Source organism: Colias eurytheme, chromosome 15, assembly GCF_061535395.1.
Source record: "Colias eurytheme isolate Ceu_HAF_F1 chromosome 15, ilColEury1 Martin Lab GWU primary, whole genome shotgun sequence".
NCBI lineage: Eukaryota > Metazoa > Arthropoda > Insecta > Lepidoptera > Pieridae > Colias > Colias eurytheme.
In genome coordinates this window covers 903,878-927,996 of record NC_142994.1, presented here as the reverse complement: position 1 = coordinate 927,996, position 24,119 = coordinate 903,878, and the positions used below count along the sequence as shown (strand labels likewise).

The 24,119-nt window shown below is 32.0% G+C and overlaps 1 protein-coding gene and 1 long non-coding RNA gene across 2 annotated transcripts; one reads left to right on the top strand and one right to left on the bottom strand.

The window, feature by feature from the left end:
* Window positions 1-5: 5 nt before the first annotated feature.
* Window positions 6-1,155, top strand: LOC149902102 (uncharacterized). The gene is made up of 2 exons (XR_016457575.1): window positions 6-253; window positions 447-1,155. It is a non-coding gene; the product is annotated as an uncharacterized LOC149902102 (long non-coding RNA).
* On the bottom strand, window positions 546-3,351 carry LOC149902101 (uncharacterized). The gene is made up of 3 exons (XM_090110215.1): window positions 1,302-3,351; window positions 678-1,187; window positions 546-607 (listed from the first exon to the last, which is right to left on the bottom strand). The coding sequence occupies exons 1-3, from the start codon at window positions 3,349-3,351 to the stop codon at window positions 546-548; spliced, it is 2,622 nt and encodes an 873-aa protein (XP_089966341.1).
* Between the last annotated feature and the right edge of the window lie 20,768 nt (window positions 3,352-24,119).

Here is a 24,119-nt window from a genome sequence, read left to right as displayed (position 1 = left end):
TTGAGACACTTCTAGTAGCAGTCTTGTGAGTAGTACAGCTCCACAAAGCTCCAATCTCGGAATCGAAACTTGTTTAATGGGCGCTACCTTTGTTTTGGAAGCGATTAATGCAACATTAACCTTCCCATTGGAGTTAACCACTCGCAAGTACACAACTGCCGCAAATGCAACATTTGAAGCATCGCAGAAGCCATGCAATTCGCGAACTTTATCATCATTATTGATGTTGATCCAGCGTGGGATACTAAATTTGGTAAGGGTATCTAATTCACTTCTATACTTGAGCCAGTCCTTCAGTAATTGTGGAGGAAGTTCATCATCCCACTCAATTCCCGAGAGCCATAATTTCTGTATAAAAACTTTGGCTGAAATTATTACTGGCGCAAGCCAACCGACAGGATCAAATAATCGAGAAATTTCTGAAATAACTTTTCTTTTTGTTACAGGAGGAGAGAGCGGTGGAAGGTGTACTAAGTATTCAAATTCATCAGTTCTTCTGTTCCAGGTAAGTCCTAAAATTTTCATGATTTCATCTATTTTTAGTTTCAGGTTTTCTGCTTGATCTTCAACATCTTCATTAATCTCTTTAAGTATTTCTTCGCTATTACTACTCCATTTTTGCAAGACAAATCCACATCCTTGGAGAAGCTGTGTTATTTCCTTATAAATTTGCTTACCTTCTTCCACAGAAAAGCAGCCTGACATAAAATCATCCATGTAAAAATCATGAAGTACCCTTTCAGCAGCCAGCGGATACTTTACTCCATCGTCGTGTGCAACTTGCTGTAATGATTTCACAGCGAGATAAGGTGCTGAAGCCGTTCCAAAGGTAACTCGTAAGAGGCGCAGATGCTGCAGTCTTTGATCTGGATCTTCGCGCCACACAAAACGTTGAAAATCTGTATGTAATTCAGATATTTTTACCTGTCTATACATTTTTATAATGTCAGCGACAAGACAAATTGGATATTGACGCCAACGCATTATAATGTGACGTAAGTCAGGTTGTAGCGATGGGCCTACCATGAGTTCGTCATTCAATGTGATGCCATTGGTTCCTGGACAAGAAGCGTTAAAGACAACTCGGACCTTGGTAGTATCCTTATCCTCTCGGATCACTGCATGGTGAGGTAAGTATACAGCATCAGCTGAATCCTCTTCATGTGATGGCACAGATTCCACGTGACCTAAATTTTTATATTCTTTTATGACAGCAGCATACTCAGCCTTAAGTTTGGGATTTTTTAATAAATTATTCTCAAGCCGATTAAATTGTTTTATTGCAATAGCCTTTGAATTACCATATTTACAATTTGGATCATCGGTTCGAAATGGTAAATTAACTATATAGCGTCCTGAACTATCCCTCCTAGTAGTTGATGTGTATATACTCTCACATTTAATTTCCTCCTCTGTAAGAAGTGATTTATCAGAGGCAAATTGATCCGATTCAAGCTCCCAAAACTTCTTCATAAGTTCGTATTCATCATTTTGATGAATATGATTGCACCAAATAGTGCTGGAGCTCGATCTGGATTGAATTGGACCCGATAGAATCCAGCCCAGCTGTGTATTTTGCGCGATTAATGCACTGGGTGAATCCTTGATCAGACCTTCAAGCAAAATCTGACCATAAACATCTGCTCCAAGGAGCATGTCAATTTTATTTGGTGTTGCAAAGAAAGGATCTGCTAAAACTAATTTAGAAACTTCAGGACTAAGATTAACAACAGCATTCCTTTCCGGAAGTACTGAGGTGAGCTTATTGAGCACAAAAGCTTGGACGCAAATTTTAAAGTTGCAATGGCGTGATTGAATCTCAATTTCTACCCTCGCTTTAGAGGCAACAGAACTTGAGTGGTCACTACCCAAACCAATAATGGAGCTTTTGTGTGGAATCTTTCTTAGCCCAAGAAGTTGAACTGCGGCTTCAGTCATAAATGAAGCCTGTGATCCTTGATCAATGAGACATCTTAACGTGATCAATGAGCCTGTGTGTGACCTGGCATTAACTAATGCGGTGGCAAGTAAAACTTGTCCACTGAAACGTGAAAAGCAGGCTCTGATATTATTAATATTTTTTACCTGTGTTGATGTAGATGCTGTTGCTTCTTTAGCATCTGGTTCTGCCTCACTCATTTGAGGCTCCAACGGAAGCGATACATTTTTGGGATGTAGTAAAGAATGATGTTTCTTCTTGCAAATACGACACCTGGAAGACTGGCGACACGAATATACATTATGACCTGCACCAAGACAATTAAAACAAAGATTATGTGATTGGACAAAATTCCGTCGAGTATCAGTCATTTCTCTTGAAAAACTTTTACAATTTCTTAAATGATGATCATTAGAACAATAAATACATTTTAAATTTGAAATATGAAACGCTTTCGGAGTAACATTAGTTCTATATTGTTGACTATTTTGTTTAGCTACCTTAGGATCAATAAATTCTAATGAACGTGAGCGGATTTCTAAAAATTCTATAAATTCTTTATATGTTGGTAACAAATTACAATTTTTACTACTTTGCAGTTCCCACTGCTTACGGGACTCGGAATCTAATTTTAAGCTTACAATATAAATAACAATAGTGTCCCAAGTACTTACATCTATTGACAAATTTTTAAGTGCAAACATACATTCATTAGTAGTATCTAATATTTCGCGTAACGCTGTAGCTGATTCAGTTGTTACCGTTTTTTGATTCATAAATTTCTTTAAGATACAATTGGCAAGATACTTTTTGTTGCTGTACCGATCTTCAAGCTGTTTCCAACATAAATTATAATTTTCTGCAGTTATTGGTATGTGTCGCAAGAACTGTTCCGCTTCTCCAGTGAGTTGACATTTTAAATAATGTAAACGTTGAACGTCATCCAATGTAGGGTTACTATGTACCAGTGACAAAAACAGGTCTCGAAAGCTCGTCCATTCTGCATATTTCCCGGAGAAATGTGGAATAGCAATCTTTGGTAATTTAAAACCTTGTTGTTTCGAATCTGTAGCTGTGGTGCTGCCATCTGGCGCATGATGTACAGTGGTTGATTTAACTAAATTAGCTCGAGCTTCCCGCAACTCATACTTATAATCGATGTATTGTTCTTCGCAATTGCCATATGTATCAGCCTTGACATAAGTAGTAGCATTCAATTTATCACTTTCCGAAACTTGAATAATTTGTGTGTGAGTTTGCAAAAACTGAGACCAAAGTTCTTCAAGCGCATCTAATCTTGTCGATAAATACGCATCATTCGCTAAACGTTCTTTAGGCGATTTCTTAAAATTAGATCTAGCTTTTGTAATTCGATCATATATATTGTTTTGCACTTTAATATAAGACTCCATCTTTTACAATAAACAAAATTAATATACAAACAACTTTATAAATATCTATAGGTTAAATATTGTACATATGTAATCTAATAAATTATTAAATATATTAACTTGATATTATCTATAGGAAATCCGACAAAGGTTTATAAATACAATATTCATAAACTGATACGCATTCACAGATTATAATAAGTAGGTTATTACTGAACTATAATTGTTTTAAGTTTCAGCTAAACACGTAACCTTGACCTATTTAACACGTCAATCTTTAAAGTACAAATCAATTTATTTTGTAATAGCAATTAGCAAGTTTTATATACGATTTACTTAAAGTCCCAATATATTATTAAAGTCCAATTATGTATTATGATATCTCGAATGTACTCACGGTTTGTCCACTTATTTACTCACTCACAGCACTTATACACAAAATAACCTCCAGATGCAGATGTGAAGACACGATGATAGAACACCCAACTCGATGTAACGCTGACCGTTATAGTTGTATGTACGTACTATTAGTCGTAATCCACCAATAATAATTTCATCGATATTGTCGTAACTCCAAAGCCAGTATTCTCCAGTATCGTTAAATATTATATATTATATCTTATATCCGGCTCGAAGGACCATGAACAAAAACTCCCTTTTTATGTATCGCTTTCAGTTTAATTCCTTCCAACAAAACGTTAAGATGACACAATGAATAATGAGTAATGACAATGCAAATCGCAATTCGTGTGAACAATAAAAATATAACATAAAGTGACGGTAGGTCGAAAAACATACGTCGTAAACACAGTTCTTTAGTAAATTAATTTTCATATCTTTGCTATCATATTTTACACCAAGTCTTTGAACTGTTGTGACATAAAAACACAACAACTGTATAAAGCCATCCACATACCGTAAATAGCAGGAAACACGGCTTAATATCCACATGCGATGCCGGTGTACTCTAAATAATTGGCACGTTACTTCTATAGTTATGCTAATGTATTCAATACACAAATACCGCCTATAAATTCATTCATACTTATACAACTACTGAGTACCAAATGCGCCTTCATTACAACTAACACGAGTGCAGGAACAGGCATAAGCTTAATATCTGACATTCCAACAGCGGCCAGTGTAAGTTAACCCGTGCTTCAGGGTCACACCGCCGAAATTGTAAGGGATTTCCCGGGTCGCGGGGAGCGAGGAAGGTCCCATCTAATTGGTGGTTTCATGCTGGGTATCCTAGTTACGAGCGACGATAAACTTCGCGTTTCGTGAAGAGTAAAAGCGTTTAAATTGTCGACGCTCGACGATGCTAACCGTACATTCTTAGTTTAGTGTTTTGTACGGTCTGCAGATGAAAATTTAGGCTCATTTTTGGTGGATTTTATTTTAATTAACAAGGCGTTTAAGTGAAACGTCAGTAACGAAATAATACAGCAAAACAGATGTAAAGCACTGAGCATCTCTCTCCATAAAATTAGAATAGTTACAATAGAATTGTAAACAAAACACGAGAAGGGAACTGACTTTTAAACCTTTGACCTTCACATAAACCACCTTGATTAAGTTAAAAAAATAATTTGACTAAAAATCGAAAAGGTTCAATGAATTATCAAATTCCGTTACCATCATCATAAAAAGTATTTTTCAGCAAAAAAGTATTATTTTATTTATGTTTTATACCATAATAAATAAAAAAAATACTTTTTTGCCTTCAATAACAGGTCACTAGTATACGATAATTCCCGTGAGAAAAACAAAACCCCACAAAACGAATAAAAAGTTAATTCGCGTGTAACAAAAACATTAGCGCCGTTGTCAACACTCAATAAGCTGTGAATGAATTACTAATTGCGCAGTCGGTCAAGCATTTGTCACTTGTATTAGTAATCTTGATTGAATTCTCTGCAGTGATTGGTTGCGTTAAAAATGGCGTCGCGTGATAATTATTGTCAATGGTAGATTAAAATATTAAGTGGTTTATTTTAATTTATAGTTAGTTTTTAAATTAGGGATGGATTCGTTTGTATAGTGGTAATAAAAATGATGTTTAATACTTTTTAATTAGTGTTAAATTTACTCTATATTGCTTTGTGAAATGTATCGTGTGTAATGTGTTCACTTATTCGTTTATTTTAAGGAGTAAGTTTATTTGTAGCTGGACTAGATTAAAAAGCAGTTCCTATTCATTATTGTAATTTCTTATTATCCATGAAATAATTATTATACCTATGTATCAAAGTTACTAATATTCTATTACTTTTGACGACGGAACTGAAACACTTTTAATTATAAGGACCCATAAAATTATAATATTTTCTTCTATCCTAGTATATACTTTGAAATAACTTCGCTTTCATCTAACACTCTCTGATTAATTAATAAATTACATTATATTTTTATGATAAATTTACACGGTTTTTTATTAAAATTTATTTACACGTGTGGAATTTTGAGTGACTTTCGTACTTAATATTTATGAATGTAATAAATAATAATCTTATAATTATAAGATATTTAATTATTTATATTATTATTTCAAACTAAAAATAATGAGGACGGCATTCAAAATATTTTGAAACAAATTACAAACGATTCATATTATAATCTACGATATTTAAAAAATAGTGAACCTTCAAGATTAACAACACACATTCCAAAAAAGGGTCACCTACAAAAAAACGTCACCTAATTTGCGAACTCTACTTTTAAAACAAGTATTTTAATCAAGAGAATAAATGTTGCAATTAAATAAGTGATTATCGTGCACTATAGTCATACATTACATTTCAAGTAGGGGTCTCGGGTCCCCCCGGGGGGGCGGGGGTGAAATTAAACATTTCGGGCTTCTAACGGGTTACGTGTGCCTCTAAGCATCTACGTGGGTTATGGGGACTGGAAGAGATGCGACTTTTAAATTTAATTTTATTAGATTTAGAATTAAAAATATCAGTGAAATTTCCAAAAAAAAATTTATTGAAAAAAAAGGGCGTGTGTGCCGAGCACGCGTATCAGAAGTGAAACTTCTTTAGTAAGATTTAAAGATAACAAAATCGTTGCCTTACTCCATGACGTGACGGTATTGTCATGACTCACGATGCAATGAAATTTTACTCTCAACGCGCCTAAAGAAGTTTCACATCAACTATAATAATATAATATAGTGATTCAATCTGAATAGGAACTATTTATTTCGTATAATAATGAATGAATGAATGAAAATGAATAAATACATTTTGTTAATTGTCATACTAATGGAAGTTTTCTAGTATTAGTTAAGCATTGATTTGGTAAAATGAATCAAACAGATTCGCATTGAATAAATCGCGTTCGCGTTCCAATATACATAAATAAATATAATTGCCCCATCCAGTACTATACATCCACAAATTTAAATTGTAGGTAGGCTATATTTGCATGTTCATTTCACGAGAGATATTAGAAATTCAGATTTTACAGTTTGTATGTGCGCTTAGTTTTTATGGCTGAGGTAAGTCTTATGAGATGTTTTCATTGTGTACGTATATATGTACTTCGCTTTTAATGTTAAGCTTGGTATTTAATAATGTTTATATGGAGCACTTATTTTTGAAGATATTAATTTAAAGAACAGTTTATATTTTTAAAGATGTACTAGTATCTACTTATAATTCTGTCTGTGTTTTATCTTACATTTTTCCTTTTGATGTTTTTTAAGATTTTGGTAGTTACAATATTATAATGAATTTAATGCCATAAAAAATATTTCTTTTCAAAGTTTTCTATAAACTTTTTGAAATAAGTAGATGAATAAAAAAGCTTGTAATTACGATCTATGCACTAGTTCCTGCAAAATGTCTCTACATTACTATCTACAAACGATTATAGGTACATAGTTTTGTACATTTACAAGCCTGTACATATACCTAGTTACTTGTAAGTATTATCCATTTTGTCCTTTTTTGAGTTTCACAAAATATATTGTGTCGATTTAAAAAAAGCTTTTTCAAATCGTTGAAAATTTACTACGAACAAATCACTTCCTAGTTTATGACTTAATACAAAATGTGATACCCAATACATATTATATCGAGTAATATCAGACAAGTAATACAAACTAGTAATATCAGGATCAATTTATATAATAATACCAAACTAGGGTCAAAACACAATTACGCGATTGAATGGATTTCGAATTTACAACTACCTATATAATTGGTGTGAGTGAATCTTTAGATGTTAATTGATCAGTGTCCGGGAAACTATGTTCTGAGGTTATCCATGTGACTTGTGTCTTATCTATACTAATATTATAAAGCTGAAGAGTTTGTTTGTTTGAACGCGCTAATCTCAGGAACTGCTGGTCCGATTTGAAAAATTCTTTCGGTGTTAGATAGCCCATCTATCGAGGAAGGCTATAGGCTATATCATCACGCTAAGTCCAACAGGAGTGGAGCACTGCGGGTAAAACCACAGGGAACAGCTATTCTAAAATGTAAATAAGAACCTCTAATTTCTCTCCGCAGGACTGGTTGTTTAGAAGAAATCGCTTAATAGCCATGACATTTCTTTAAATTTATTTAGATTAATTTTCATTGTAAAGCTGTAGAGCATTTAGGTATTATAAATACATATATAGTATTGATGTTGTTAGTAAATAATTAATTAGCAGCAACCAAAATCTTTGTACCACTTACGAAAATTGCATGAGTATGAAATTTAGAACGATTTCCTTTTCTTTGGTTAAAAATTATATCACTAAAGATCCATTAAATTCTCCTTTCTTTAAAAAATAAATTACAACTAAACAATTACTGAAATATTTATAATATTTTGTTATAATTATGAGTAAAACGGAAGCATTAAAATATTACTGCTATCTCCTAAGATGTGTTTACTGAAATCTTATATTTTTATCATTACGTGACATTCCATTAACGAATTAATTTTCGATTTCAACAAAACATTAGAAAAACATGGATGAAGCTTTTAAGAAGCTGTCTCAAATTTCAACACAAAAAATTATGTGATTTCAGAATGTTATAAAAAGTGATCCGTAAAATGGAATTTAGTTTCATAACATATTGAATTATTATTTCAAATAGTTTCGAGAATTTTCGACGTTTCGTTGGAAATGTGTTGTTTATTATTGTTGGCTGAAATTTGGTATGTAGAGACTGAGATTATTGTAGTTTGTACGTACCTACTATACGAGTATATAATAAATAATGTTTTTAGAATTGATGTTTCATTTTAATATGTGTTTATTAAGTGCTAGTGTTTTCTTTATTAACTATGATTCTGTACAGCATTGCTGGTAATGATTTAAGTAATTGTTCATTTCAAAAATTGTTTCATTTTATTGACTGTTCGTTGAGTATATAAAGTTTAGTTTCATACCATCACTAAAAGTTATACTAAGTATATCCTATTGGAATCTTAATCTTAATCTTAATCTTTCTTAATATACTATTATAAAGGCGAAAGTTTGTATGGATGTATGGATGTATGGATGTATGGATGTATGGATGTTTGTTACTCTTTCACGTAAAAACTACTGAACCGATTACAATGAAATTTAGCACACATATAGAGGGTAACTTGGATTAACACATAGGATAGGTTTTATCCCGGAAATCCCACGGGAACGGGAACTATGCGGGTTTTCCTTTGAAAACGCGGACGAAGTCGCGGGCGGAAATCTAGTCCACTATAATTAAGAAGACTATAATTATAGAACTCTTATGTTTAATTACAGAATACATAATATTACAATAGGATTTAAAGAATTTAAATACATGGTCAAATACCCTTCTACCATAAAGGCTAACTGGCACCTACACCTAAAAGGGGTCCATCCGAACCAATTACGTACACAGGCGTTATGAGGCATTAACAATAAACAGGGGTCCAAGGATCCCTTAAAATCACCAAGTTAAACCTGCTGTCAACCTAGACACAATCCCGACCAGCATTCTTTTACCGCTCCTACACGCGGCCAATTAAATTTCAATTCTATTCCAATTTGGAAAGAGTTCAAATTTAATTAGCCGGCCATTGCTACGGACCTGCAAATCTGTGAGAACCTATTTTGAAACGTATGTCTATAAGGGTAAGGTTGATTGTTGTAGATACTGGAAGGTAAGTATTGAACATTTCGCGCGATTTCAAAAGGAAACTGACCGTCGCTAATTCAAAGGGGACACAAAATAATGCGCTCCTAACAAAATTGTTGGTGTATAAAATTGTTATATAATTATTCATTGATTTTTAATCCTGTTACGAATAGGCATGACCAGTTGCGCTTTTTTAATTGGAATGTAATTTGACACACAAGCAAAATAAATTAAGTACTGATTTTAACTACTACTACTGATTTTATGAAACAAATAAATGATTTTTATATTTATATTTAATTTCATTTCACGCTAGTCCTTGCTGTCCGGGTTGACCTGTAAGAAAAACAGAAAAAAAAAACCCCATTCCTCTTTCAGGAATAATTTAGTGTACAACCGCAACCGCTAAGTTACAAACAATCAAATCTTTCTACTTTATTATATAAGGGTAGATTTCATAATAATTATTCCTACCTTTATTAAATAAATAATTTCCACAATTTTAACGTGTAATCAGTTTCTATCTGATATACGGACAGACGTAAAAATTTGAAATTTATATTTTTATCCTAGCAAAAATTCCAACCGCACAAGTTTTTAAATCCCCATAGATTATACAAAAATCTCAATTTGTTCAAGTGTCTGTTGCACATGTTAGTGGACCACCCCGGGATTACATGTTATTTTACATTTTTTGTTAAAACAACTGAACACGTGTGTGCAGATAAGTGGAGTGAAATTCTGAGACAACGTCACGGCTGCGACACGATATCGGAGACTGTAGTTTAAAACTTAAATAATTTATGTTTTAGTTTTTAGGCTGCTGTTATTTTGATACATTTTTTTTTATTTCTAATGACCCAATTATGAGGGAAACAACTCTACTCTATGCGTTTAATATGTATATATAATTTAAATTAATGAAATTCCGCATTATTATATAACGAAAGTAATCTTGCACAAAATAGTACATATTAAAATAGTAAATACATACATTTCTTCCATTTATATAATATCTTAACTCTTAACATACCTGAAAGATTTAAAATCCATAAATATTACAAGTATATAAGGCATAATATATATCAAAATCTTGGAATACAATATCTGCATTATTAAACGTTAAAGTTTTCAAAGAAGTCTACGATTTACTTTTCAAGAGATCTAAGCATACGTTTATTGACAGTTTCCGATATACGATAAAAATATCGTCAATTGTAAAGGGAATGGCAGGCAAAAGTTAAGTAGGTCTGATTTATTGTTAGAACTTCGATACACTGAACTCTGATCCATGAATGTGACACTTGAGTGTGGCTTTCTAACTTTTTCTGACTTCTGGCAAAGATAAGTGAAGTAGAAATAAAGCTTACTTACAAGTTACGATACAATTTAAAATAGATTTGTAGAGTTTGTGTATAATATGAGTTTGGTAATGGAATAGTTTTAGTATGTGAATTGGTTTAATCGTGTTTTATGTTGTAATGACTGAACTGAGAAAAATGATTTTTGCCAGAAAGATAGGTGTCGTAGGTACCGCATAATTTATTTATTTAAATTGAATACACATAACAGATCACGCTACTTCTTAAAAGAAGTTTTTTCATATAAAAATTCTTTCTAAGTAACTACTTTTTATGATATTACATAAACTTATCGTTTCACTTGCTAAATAAATATTAAATACTACTATGAATTAATACTTAATAATTTATTATTATTTATTTAATAAAACTACTCCCCTACTACTTCCTTATCAAAATTATACATTCCTGTTAGTGAATATTTATTTATGATAATTAAGAAAACCGTTCAGACTATCAATTGAAACGAGATTCCTTTGTATTAATGAACGTCAATTGACTCAAAATAATTAATTCATTAAACTGAGAACCGCGTAATTTGCGATATTGACACAAGCATTATTTGTACAATAGTTTAAACGCTAAAAGTACTCAATTTGAATGCTATTATAATAATTCTCTTACTATTTTGTTTGTGAATTATCGCAATGAATAGATTGGAGTTAATTATAAATGTTCGTTTAATTGTTTGCTCCAATCTGTGGTTGTTTCATGTGAAGCGATTAAACGCCTGTTTGTTAATTTATTAATATGTTTCGGTATCTGTAATTGCTCTGATGGTTTTGATGTAATTTTGTATGGATGATACTTTTGGTGAACCGTGGAGGGTATTATGGTTATTGGTGGTATTATTTAAATAGATTGGTTTGATTTGATTTAATTGAATGCTATTCAAATCGCAAGAACTAATGATTTTCACAAAATACAATTTTTATGCCCCATAGTTTTTCGGTTTTCTAATAATATTTATTCGAACAATTGATTTAAGTGTCGTGTATATTTCTCCTGATGAGAACTCAATTCTTCAAACTTCAAAATTTTAAAATCGGTCTAGCCGTTTTCGAGGGATATGACAACTAGGTAACACTGTGACAAGGATAGATACATAGATTTAATAAATGAACTGTTTTCACAAAACCTTATACGTCGCATCTTTCAGCCGCTTATAAATTGCTTGTTGAATTGTCCGTTTATTTATTTTCCTTTTGTATATTTTCTACATTTCTATTATGTATTTTATTCTATTAAGGTACTATTAACGTGAAAAGATTGAATTGTCGGTCCATTTGGATGTGTTATGAAAAATATTATTTAATTATAATGTTTATAAAATATGTTTTTTTGCCTAGTGGTTTGTTATTAAAGGTTCTGCTCTACCATTACTAACTGATTATTTAATGGAACTTACATATTGAACTCATCCTTTTTTAATTTATAAACAATTTAACATTATAATTAGCTATTAATGTAATACTGATCAACTATTTTCTTTAAATAATTTAATGTTTCAAAATAATACAAATCTGTGACATGTATTAGCATACATTAACTTTATTTATAAATTCTAGAAATCCACAATCACCCACTAAAACAGAACAAACGGTTACGGCATTAATCATAATTTTATGCCGCGTCTGACAACCGCAGCTGGACACCTGACACGAATTCAAATCCAATCGAAAATTTAACATCGGACGCAGCTCCCTTGGATTTGGCTCACTCGAAAACTATAATCCCGCTACAAGGGCACGTCTAGCTCGAGTGACGGACGGCAGCGGAATGAGGATTAAAAAGGCATTTGAAAAATCAATGACGGTAGGTTTATAAAAGTATAATTGACCTCGATACAACTTGTAGTATGAAAGTCAGTAAAAAGTATGAATGTAAAATTTGGAGACGTAATTTGGCTGTAAAGATTATATTTATCGAGTGAGCCAAATATTATGTCTTTATTGTATTTTTTTACAATTAATATTATGTCACTCTCACTATTTACGTTCCCTTTCTATTATTATTATTATTCACATAGTATATACACACACATACTGTAAAATCATAGAGCTTTTTTAACTAGTGCAGTGGAATTATATAGGTATTAGTATAAAAAAGAAAGACTAATTGTGGCATTTAACTCATTTTTAGTTTGTTATAATTGATAGAGCATAATATTCACCAATTAATCATTGAAAAAATACGATTTAGTATATAGAAAAATGTAGAGAAGTCTACAGCCTATAGAAGTCTAGAGCCAGGAAAAGAAGTTAAATAACTACAGCAATATTTTTATTTTTAGCATTTTATTTTATCATACGACACTTCGCTCGCTTCCCATTAATTAAGGCAAACAACAAAATACAAAGGTCCAGTGAGGACCCATTTCATTGGGCATTAGCCGTGATGGCTAGGATTTCTTGCTTAGAAATTTTCTCATCGGACATAATTAATAGGCACGTCCGTCACCGTCCCCGGCCAGTGCGTGACTGACCCTGACATCGCTTGTGATTCACCATCTGTGCAAATAGTGGACAAATTAAATCAGGGTAGTTTGAAGAATGCTATTTGAATAAAGATTCGATGATAGAATGGTAATGAATCATGACGATATAGACTATAGAGTACATATACATATAATATGTGTGAATGTACGAATGGAACAAAAACTGTCTTTCAAAACTAATAAATTATCATAAAAAAACATTTTTTTGCAATAGGTTATATCGCTTATAAGTAGAATATTAGTAGAAACAACTTTTTCAAATTCAAATTTGATAAACAAATTATTTTTTAACTTAGAAATATTAGCTATAATATTTAAGGCTACTTATGTTTGCCTTATTGAGCGTATTTTTGAATTATCCAAAGAATTAAAATTTTTATCAATAAATAAATTTTTTGAAATTGAATATAAATATCAGATATTTTAAAATACGCACGCGATGGAATCTGCTATACAACCAATTAGATATATTTCGTACGGAAAATTTTAATTGGACGATACACCAGTGTTTACTAATTGGATGGGTTTTGTTATTCGTGATAGTTCTCAAATTTATTTTTAAATCTTTCCGGGTTGTAGCTGGCATGGATGAGTTTGTACGGGTTGACCGGAATTGTATTTCAATTGATATATGTAGGTATAAGTGAATTGTTTTATTTTTTAAATCTACGTTGTTTACCAGGATAATATTGGCAATGATAAAATACTATATTTTGATCCGTAAAAGTCATGAAACTTGTAACGTAACTAATGTCCCATTATATTGGTTGTTTTATCAGCCAAAACGTGTTTTGATTAATCTAAATGACAAACTGACTAAAATAATTATTTACGTTATTGGGTTTACGTTCTTCAGAAGATTACCTACTCTCTACGTTAATAATTTATTTGAGAATATTCAAAGAAATCTAATTATGTTAAAAAGCAAAGAATTATAAATTATTTGTAACTTGATACATACTTTAAAACAAAAATTTAAATTTTCAAACTAAATTCATATTTTCACAAAATTTTTGACTTTTAACTCCATATTCAGAAATATATTATTCCGTTTAAGAAATCGAATCTTCCACTGAATACATTCTTAAACATCATATAACTCGAAGAACTGGGCTAACCAATGAAAATTTGAAAGGATCACTTAGGTGGTCCCTAAGTGGTAATATAGATGGTACGTGATATAGCTCTCCGATTTCGATCTAATGATAAATTTTAAACCCTCGTTTTTTCCCGATATTAAACTGACTTGCGGTAAAACACGATTCCTGTTGAACTGTTTTTTAGTTTTATTTGAGCTGCTTTTATTTCTACAATTTTCTTCGCGGTTATGTATTTGACTAGAGCGATCTTTGAAATGATCGAGCATGATCTTAAATAAAGATTTTCTGTTGAAAATCGCAAAAAATTATCCATCCATGAAAAATGTCTCCCTCAAAAATGAAGATGACGATTTTCAGTAAATAATATGTAATTTAATATTGTGACTTATCTGAATATGATTTTCATAAATACCTATTGAGTAACTATTGTTTGTAAAGAGATTTTTAAATTATACACTAACACAAATATTTTAGGTAAAGTTTAAAATATTTTATTAAAAATGATCTTTATACCTATCCAAAATCTAATAACCATAGATAACACTGTACGACGCAACGTATACATCGATTAACATATTCTGATAGCTGCTTGTAAATTCTTCGAAACAGTACCACGAAATTATAGCAACCCATGTTAGAATAATAAATGGGTCAGTAAGTAATATGTAAGGATAACATAACCCTTCAAACATGTCGCAAACGATCTTAATTAAAGTTTGCTCGCATTTGGAGATTCAATTAGGGTCTAATATTGACATTAGTCTTAGCGGTACCCGTCGGAACCGAGATCAACACCTAACATTAGCATAGTTGATTAAAAGGCCTCCCCGGCGTGGTTGTTAACTCGTAAACGTCAACCGTACAACATATCATAAATCATCTTAAGAACATGCTTCAGTTACATATATATTCTTAAGTTTCGGGCCAAGTATATGGCCTTGGGGTACCCCAGCGATTTTCTACTCTATTTCTCAATGTTTAAGGTTTTATTTCGCAGGAAAATCTTTGGTTATTACGTCGTTTTATAGATGGAAGGGAAAGTGCAAGTGTAGCGGAAAGCTAGTAAGTACTGATTCAGCTACTAGGTACTTGTGTATATCGAAAGCGCACAAAGTGCGGATGCCGAGTCGAACCTCTGAGAATGATTTATAGTCCAATTATAGTCGGTTCATTGGTTGTTTCTGATACAATTAATTAATAAGTAATTGGGCGTGTAGTTTTCACACCCGATAAGAAGAACGATTTATTTAATAAAGCACTCATAAGAATAATTATGGCGGCAATTTAAAAATGTAATAATTAAGTGGAACGCTCACTACATCTTGATTTAATCTTACTTTATGGTAGCGCAATTTTATCTCCACGGATTCGTTCTATGTAAGTAAATAAAATATCATCTTTTGAACTTGTTTTTTAAAAGTTAATTATTGCGCGGGTTTTTAAGATGTAATGAAATATTACTTTAATGTGAGCTTTATGTGTGAATATCTGCAACTACACGAAAAATATTGTATATTAAATTATGAATTTACATAACTAGGTACAAAATTAAATATGTGACAATATAAATAAATATATACTGGTGCTTTAAAAATAAGAGACCTCGCCGTCTATGAAGGTTAAAACTATGTTTTAATTTACTAACACGTACTAATCAACGTGATTATAATAAATACTCAAATACAAAACAATCTATACGAAATTAATTTAAAAATATAAGTCAATACAATTTATGAATGTTTGTAAGAATAATGAAGATCACAAAGTTAGTGTGATACGGTGCAAACCGCTGCATCAACATAGATTTTATCTCAAAAGCGCATTGTTATCTCTCAAGGAGAATGGCGCAGAATCTCAGTTTGTAGCAAATTTCCATATTTACACGTAAACAACAAAATACAAAATAAATTTCTCATTTAAATCTAAGAAAAAAATATTTTTATCTACGCAACTTTAGGAATTACGATAATCTCCAACTACTCAAAATTATGTAAATGCCTGTAATTTGCATGATTAAGAGATAAAAACCTAATTCTAACTCAACCTGATATAGTTAGAAAACTTTTTCCATATCGTAGATAATCCAAATTTAGCAATAGAAATATAAAATTTAAAGGCCAAATAACTGGCGAGAGAGAATTCGATTTTACTTAACTCAATATAATGAAATCTTATTCAAAGAAAACATCTAACAAATATATAGTTTAAAGGTTTTAAATCAGGTCACAGTATAAAGCTCCGTTTACAATGGATCACGTATCGGGGAATGCTTGGACAGACTGCTCTAAAATCTGAGGTCAATCGGAATTTTTAATTTTATTCCTTTATTGTAGTCTAGTGTATAATGTTTCGATGGTCTTTTGTTTTGCATAGTCCTGTTTGCGATAATATGTAACTTCTGGACATGAAAGTACAAAGAGCTTTATGTTGCTGAATATGAAGTTTTAACAGTACATATTTTGAATTAAGTGTAATGATTTTATTTTCCGTATTTGTTTTTTTTTACAGATTGCTATCTCTACCATTTGTACAATTTATTTTTAAATGATTTTATTCATTACAATTATTGTTACTTTATAAGCGAATTATTTGTTGTTTGTATAAAGAAATAAATACTCAATAAACTACCTCTTACAATTACTATACATCATAGATGACGTTCCTATTAGCTAAAACCATCTCAAGCAAATGAAAATTTAACATCAAGGCACATTAGTTCCACTTAATTAGGATTACAATACTAAAGTTCACATTTTAGTGCCACGCACCCTCTATCTAATCTACATTCTTTGTGAGTGACGTAATCGATGCCGTGTCCCGAGTTAGTCGGCTCTATAACATGTCTCGTATCTTATACTTCAGCCGAAACTTTGTTTTACCGCCGCGCGGATTATACGTCAAAGATTAAGTCATAGATTAGGGATTATACAGATGTGTCGTATTAGAAGTTAAATGGAGTTCTTGTTTGATAGCGATTACTAAACACGAAACGGAATTTGTGTATTTTTTAAAGAAACATGTAATAATTTATGGAATAAAAGGAAAAATACGAGATTTTGAATTGTAAGGTGATTTTTATTCATATTAAAAATGTTCTGAATGAAAATTTGCGTGGAGAGAGAGATCTTTATTTTTTCGTACGTAACTATAAATTATATTTTTTCAGGTGCCACAGAAATGAACCTTGTTTAATAAAAATACATCCAATAATATAGAATCGGAGTAATTTCTACACGAACAAAAAATATTTAGGCAAACGTGTTCTGATATTTCCATAATTTGCCTATAATCAGTTCACGACAAGATGGCGTCCTAGATTAGTATTTAGAACATTCCCTCACGCTATCCAAGTGTTATTTAATAGTTCAATGCCAAATTCTTAACAGTATTTCCTTCTCAACTTCAACATTGATAAAATTACAAAGATAATAATAATCGATAAATATCGAGATCTTTAACCTAAATTGCAAAGGTACTATGAAAAATCTAAGACTGGAAATTTTAATGACATCGAAATAAATATATAATATAGTTATAGTTATTATACACTAGCATTCCGCCTGCGGCTTCGCCCGCGTTTTCAAAAAAAAACCCGCATAGTTCCCGTTCCCGTGGGATTTCCGGGATAACACCTAGCCTATGTCACTCAGAAATGATGTAGCTTTCCAACAGTGAAAGAATTTTTCAAATCTGCCAAGTAGTTTTGGAGCCTATTCAATTCATACAAACAAACAAACAAACAAAAAATCAAACCTTTCCTCTTTATAATATTTGTATAGATACGTAAAATCATTTAATTAGAATTTTCCTACAACACAAATCCTCATACAATGACACATCTGCAGATATTTGCATACTCTATAAGCCATCAAAGTCCATTAACAAGTTCTTGGAACACAAAACGTTCGCACAAGTTATATCATATCGTAATAGGTGTGATCCTGCCTCGAATATCGTTTGAGAGCCACTTAAAGCTAACTTACCAATAAACTTAATATTTTTATGTGACGGTTAGGTTGTAAAAAGGTCCCGGTTGACGTTTGTTGGGTGATTTCGCGAAATTTCGCGTTTGGCCTATGATTGTTATGGGGTACATTCTTGCGTGGTGACGCTTGGCTTGTTTAGATCGCGGTTCACGTTTTATGTGGACGTGGTGATAAGAATATATGTTGATGTGACTTTGGAACAAGGATATGGATCTAAGGCTAATACTGGTTGAAAAGGGCAGGTATTTTGAGAGCTACGTATAATATGTAGAATTTTATAACAGTACATATAAACATACCCATCCTTTATAGAAGGTAGAGTGAATAAATTAAAATAAATAATGAAAGAAGAAATTTTTCAGAAGGTGTCACTTAAAAACTCGTCGCTCAAAAAACGCAATGATGGCGCTAAAATTTTGACAGAACTATAATTAATTCCGAGAACCGACTTATAATTTATGCAACAGCAAAAATTTGACGCGAAGTCCAAATGGACGAAGTTGAATAATATTTAAATTGGAAATTTATTTGCATACTGCACTTGGAGTGAAATAATCACCCCAACAAAACTTGATTGGTGTATAAACAATGGGTATTAAAACAAAAATAAACTGAAGAACGCTCAGTTGACTAATAAAAAGACTAAAGGGCCATCGTTACCTCAAGTAGGGTGAAACATGAGGGTAGAAACAAAGGCTTGATACGAAATTGGAATGAATTATTGCGCGCGGTTTAGTTTTCTAAGGGCCGATTTTTCAATGCTTGGATAAAACTTATCCGTCGAATAATGTATAAAACTATCATTCTAAAAACGTATTCTAATTGCCCGTATTTGACAGTTTACGTGACATTTAAATATTATCGTGTAATACTTTATTGGACGGATAAGTTTTATCCAAGCATTGAAAAATCGGCCCTAAATATACGAAACGTCTGCCTTTTTGCTCTTGAGTGCTTGGAGGGGGTGACGTGGCTAATATGGACCTAATAATTTAGTGCATTGAGTCCACTTTAAGGCCTTGGTTTGTGCACCATTAAATAGTATAATTCAACGAATATAATGACGTCAAAATTATTCAAGCTTTGAAAGGGCGCGCTTAATTAAAGACACTTAGATAAAGATTAAAATTGATAACTTAAGGAAATTATAGCTGGTTGTATGCTTACGTATTTTATCTTTGACTCTATACTCTTATCATCCATATTTCTAATATTGCATGTGTGTTCAAGAGCTGCGAAATAATTTCCTCAATACTTACAAACAGGTACCATATTGCGGGTACGTTTAGTATGTATGTTTATCATTTCGATATACGATTATCTATACCAAATTGCCTTACAAAAGACCTGATGTTTCATTGTTCGCATAAATGAGTGTTATTCTTTTATTGGCGAGACAAAGGCAGCACTTAGCTTCAAAGCGCCGCCAATATTTATACAATCTTCGCTTGTGCTTGAGGGATCGGTAGCGGTCTGTGATGAGAGATAGCGGGAGCGATTTTTTGAAGAAAAATCTTGTTAAATCCCCGATTCATGGTCATGAATTGAAATATTGAAAACAATATAGAAGGAAAAGTAAGTGTATTGATAGGTTTTGTTGATAAAAAGTTTGTTTAATTTTACATTATAGATATAATACATACTTATAGCATATGCGTCTCTACGCTTTTTTTTAATTATTTTCATATGATTATATAGTGCATTTATAGATTTGAATCGTAAATAATTAAAATTAATTCCTTTACTTTGATTTGGGTCATTAATATAATTTACCTGATACCCTTAACCCGGACAAACCATAGCTTATTCATACATAAACTTTTTAAATCGCCTCTCGCGTCGCTCACAAACATACCACACCCCCAAATCAACAGTGTAGACTCTTGATTATATAAGAAAACGTTCGATACTCCAGTGTTAGTTGAGGGTAGTTCCACATCGTCTCAAGTGAAGGGAAGTGTGTTTGGATACAAAATATTCGCCCCCATAACTGTTATATAACTAATATCGAATATTGTTGAAAAACATATTGGCTGAAAATATAGGAAATAATAACGATATTATAGAGTATTCATTTAAAATAACTGTGACAGAAATTTTAATATAGCCAGTGGTTGAATAGATGATTTATTATTACATGACAATTATATGTTTATCTATACTAATATTATACTACTACTGGTCCGATTTGAAAAATTCTTTCGGTGTTACATAGCCCATTTATCGAGGGAGGCTGTAGGCTAAATATTATCATCACGCTAAGACCAACAGGAGCGGAGCAATGAAGGTGAAACCACGGATCACAGCTAGTATAATATAAAAGAACTAACTGGAATTAGCAACATCATGAAATGTCTCTGAATAAGATGACGTGATATTTAGAGGTGGCCTAATGTGTTAAATTTAAAATAAATGTAAACATTCAAATAAGGAATTCATAAGCAACAACATTAGCATAAATTCTAAAAACGTGACCTTGACCGAGACCTAGCTACAAGCTTGAGTTTCGGACTAGTTTTAGCTGTGACTCATAGGTTTCATTATAATAAGTGTGTTATTAATTCACTAATTACCTTTTACCATATCTTTATATTAAAAGAGAATTGCCAAATGAGTTGCCAAGCCTAAAACATTCGTGAAACTCGAGAATGGCTCCAACGTTTTTGTTAAAGGACAAGGAAGATTTTTATGGAGAAACAGGAAAAAGGGGCAATAGGGCAGAACTGCCACAGTAGACTGTGGCAGTTATAATTCAAGTTCGATGACATTAAAATAGCACGTACAATTATTATTCCAATCAACAGTACAAATATTGCAAAGTTTGTCAACAACTTGGCATTTTAATCAAAGGGCCTGGAATAATTCGCTACGAACTATGATGCAAGCCTCCCTAGGGGTTGGTATTGTTCCTCCCCTATAATGGGTGTATGACTTGTTAATATCCGTACTGTAGGTATGGAGAGACGGACTAAACGACCTTTTAACTGGATTATGGTCTTTTAAAGGTACAGTTTATCATATGAATTGAAAATGGATTATTTTTACGTATGATATTTGGACGTAGAAGTATGACTCTATGAGTGATATTTTATGAAAGATGAAGTTAAAAATCTAACACGAAAGACAGATCAAATTAATAATAAAAAAAAATAGTGTACAAATGGTAGAAAGTCAGAAGGACACAGGCTTGAAAAATATTAAACAATTTTAATCGTATTTTTAATTCACTTCCAAAATGGTTTCTTTATAAGCATTTTGAAGTTTGTTGCCTATGTAAACGTAAACTAAGTAGTTTTAGTAAATGTAGTGTGTATTAAAGAGTACAAAAACCCTTTCCTTTCCCATTACTTGAACTACAGCTATCTTGTTTGTTATTTTATTGAAGAACGGCAGAACTGAACTTTGAATAGAATGAGAATCTATTCACTTTAGACATCTAAGCCTTCTTTTTATAGCCGAGCCTAACCTACATACGTTAAAATTCGCAGAATTATCTTTAAAACTCGAAAATTCCATTTCAATTTACATTCCGGAGGCTTTTAAAGTGCAAAATAAACTATTCAGTAACTTTCTCTGAAAGTTAACAAAAAACGTAAAAGGTTTTTGGGTTTCTCTTCATTTTATTTGACCTGAAAATCTTTGAGTTTTTTTTCTTTGATATGGTCAACGATGGGATGACCTATATCGGCTTCATTAATGTATTTTTATATGCGAATGTAAAATGTTTTTATAGAGGCTGTTATACGCATGTTTGAGTGCAAAGATGCAATGTATTTTTCAGTCCGGTTTAATTCATCGAATTCCGTGGGCGGAAATGAAGTTTTTAAGCAAATTGAAAATGATTTAAATACACACGAGTTTTATATACTTATCTACTAGTTTTTGCTTGCGGTTTCGCTTGTTTTTTTTACAACTTCGCATGATATTCACTTTCATCAATTTATATTTACTATCGTGAATCTAAGTAGTGGCATTAGTGTCGTTTTTGCGATTTTAGTTAAAAATGTATGAGACTAACATTTTTTATACTTAAAGTTAGTATTATGTATTATACACTATGAGATGGATATTTTCAGGCAAAGTCGGATCGGTTCCCTAGTTATACGTTTATAGCGGCGCAAGTAATATGAAAGTTTTATCGAAGCACAGTAATGCATGACAAGTGTTCTCATATAATTCGTGCTTATGCCTATTCTATGTAGAGTTAAGTTAGTTTGTATTTGTGTTGTGTTCTGGGTTCGATACCTGACAGACGATTTGTATCAAAAATATATTAAATAATTATGTGATGCAATTATTTAGACTGTTTTCTATTACCTTTGGAACCCATTGAAGTGGGATAAAGGTTTAGTTTAGAATATACCTACAAAAGCAAAATTTGTATCATTCTTTCAAAATGCAATTGTATCCATATTATCCTAGAGAATAAATATAGAAAAATCTATTAAAATAATTCATATTAATCGAGTATTTTCTTTGTCAAAATCTAGGCCATTTCTAAATTCAATCGATGCTCTCGAATTAGAACAATATTTTATTAGAAATTTTCTGGCTTAGTATGGTAATCCATACTAATATTATAAATGCAAAGTAACTCTGTCTGTCTGTCTGTTACTCAATCACGCCTAAATTACTGAACCAATTTTCGTGAAATTTGGTATAGAGATATTTTGATACCCGAGAAAGGACATAGGATAGGTTTTATCCCGGAAATCCTATGGGAACGGGTTTTTCTCTGAAAACGCGGGCGAAGCCGCAGGCGGAAAGCTAGTATTATATATGTATTACATTGTTGTCTGTCAGTTGTCTAGTTTCCATACAAACTTTTAGTTTGAATCAGTCTGAAGATGAAATATACGAAACGATATAAGGTATGTACATTCAATTTAAAAATATTACACTGTTCCTTGTAACTTTAAAATAAATGCTAAGAAAAATTTATACGACTGTCTGAGATATATTCATATTCTCTACATAGATACACCACCCACCACGCAAACCAGATACACGAAAAATTCAAACTTAAAATTTCATCAACACCTATCTGCAATAAGACCGCCCCAGGGAAATATTCGCTCCATACACAGAAATTCAGCACCTTAGGAAAATAACATATGCGCAAAATTTTTCAATCATGCACCTTATTCACATGCTAAACTCCCTTGGATCCAATCTATTCGTAGCAATTGATATGATAATTGTCCGTAATTGTATTGCGAAATTGAAGACAACTTATATGTATGTCGCAGTCATCTGGTTGAATCTGCTAGTTGATTGAATGACTAGCGCGTTCATTGAACGACAACATTCAATTGCATAACTATAAACGCCCTTCATTGAATGATGAGCCCCTTATCCAAACTAGAGACTATGCGAAATGAAAACGTCAAGATGTTGAACGGTACATTCAACAACTCGATGCGTTGTCCTTTAATCGTTCAATTGAATGTCGTCATTCGCGCTAGTCATTTAATCAAATAGCAGATTCAACCAGATGACTGGAAGACTATGCTGATTATCATGACAATGCACAGCTCACACTCTGATGATGGGAGGTTGAAATTTTGACTGGATGCTGATTAGATATATATATGTACTGACTTTTCGAAATTCATATCGTGTACGGTAGATGAGTTTGTATGAAACTCTATCGATTTTCAATTGAAATGTATGTACCTATGAAAACAAAACAATACAATTTTTCCTTCAAGATAAAAAGGAAATTGTTGATTATTCAA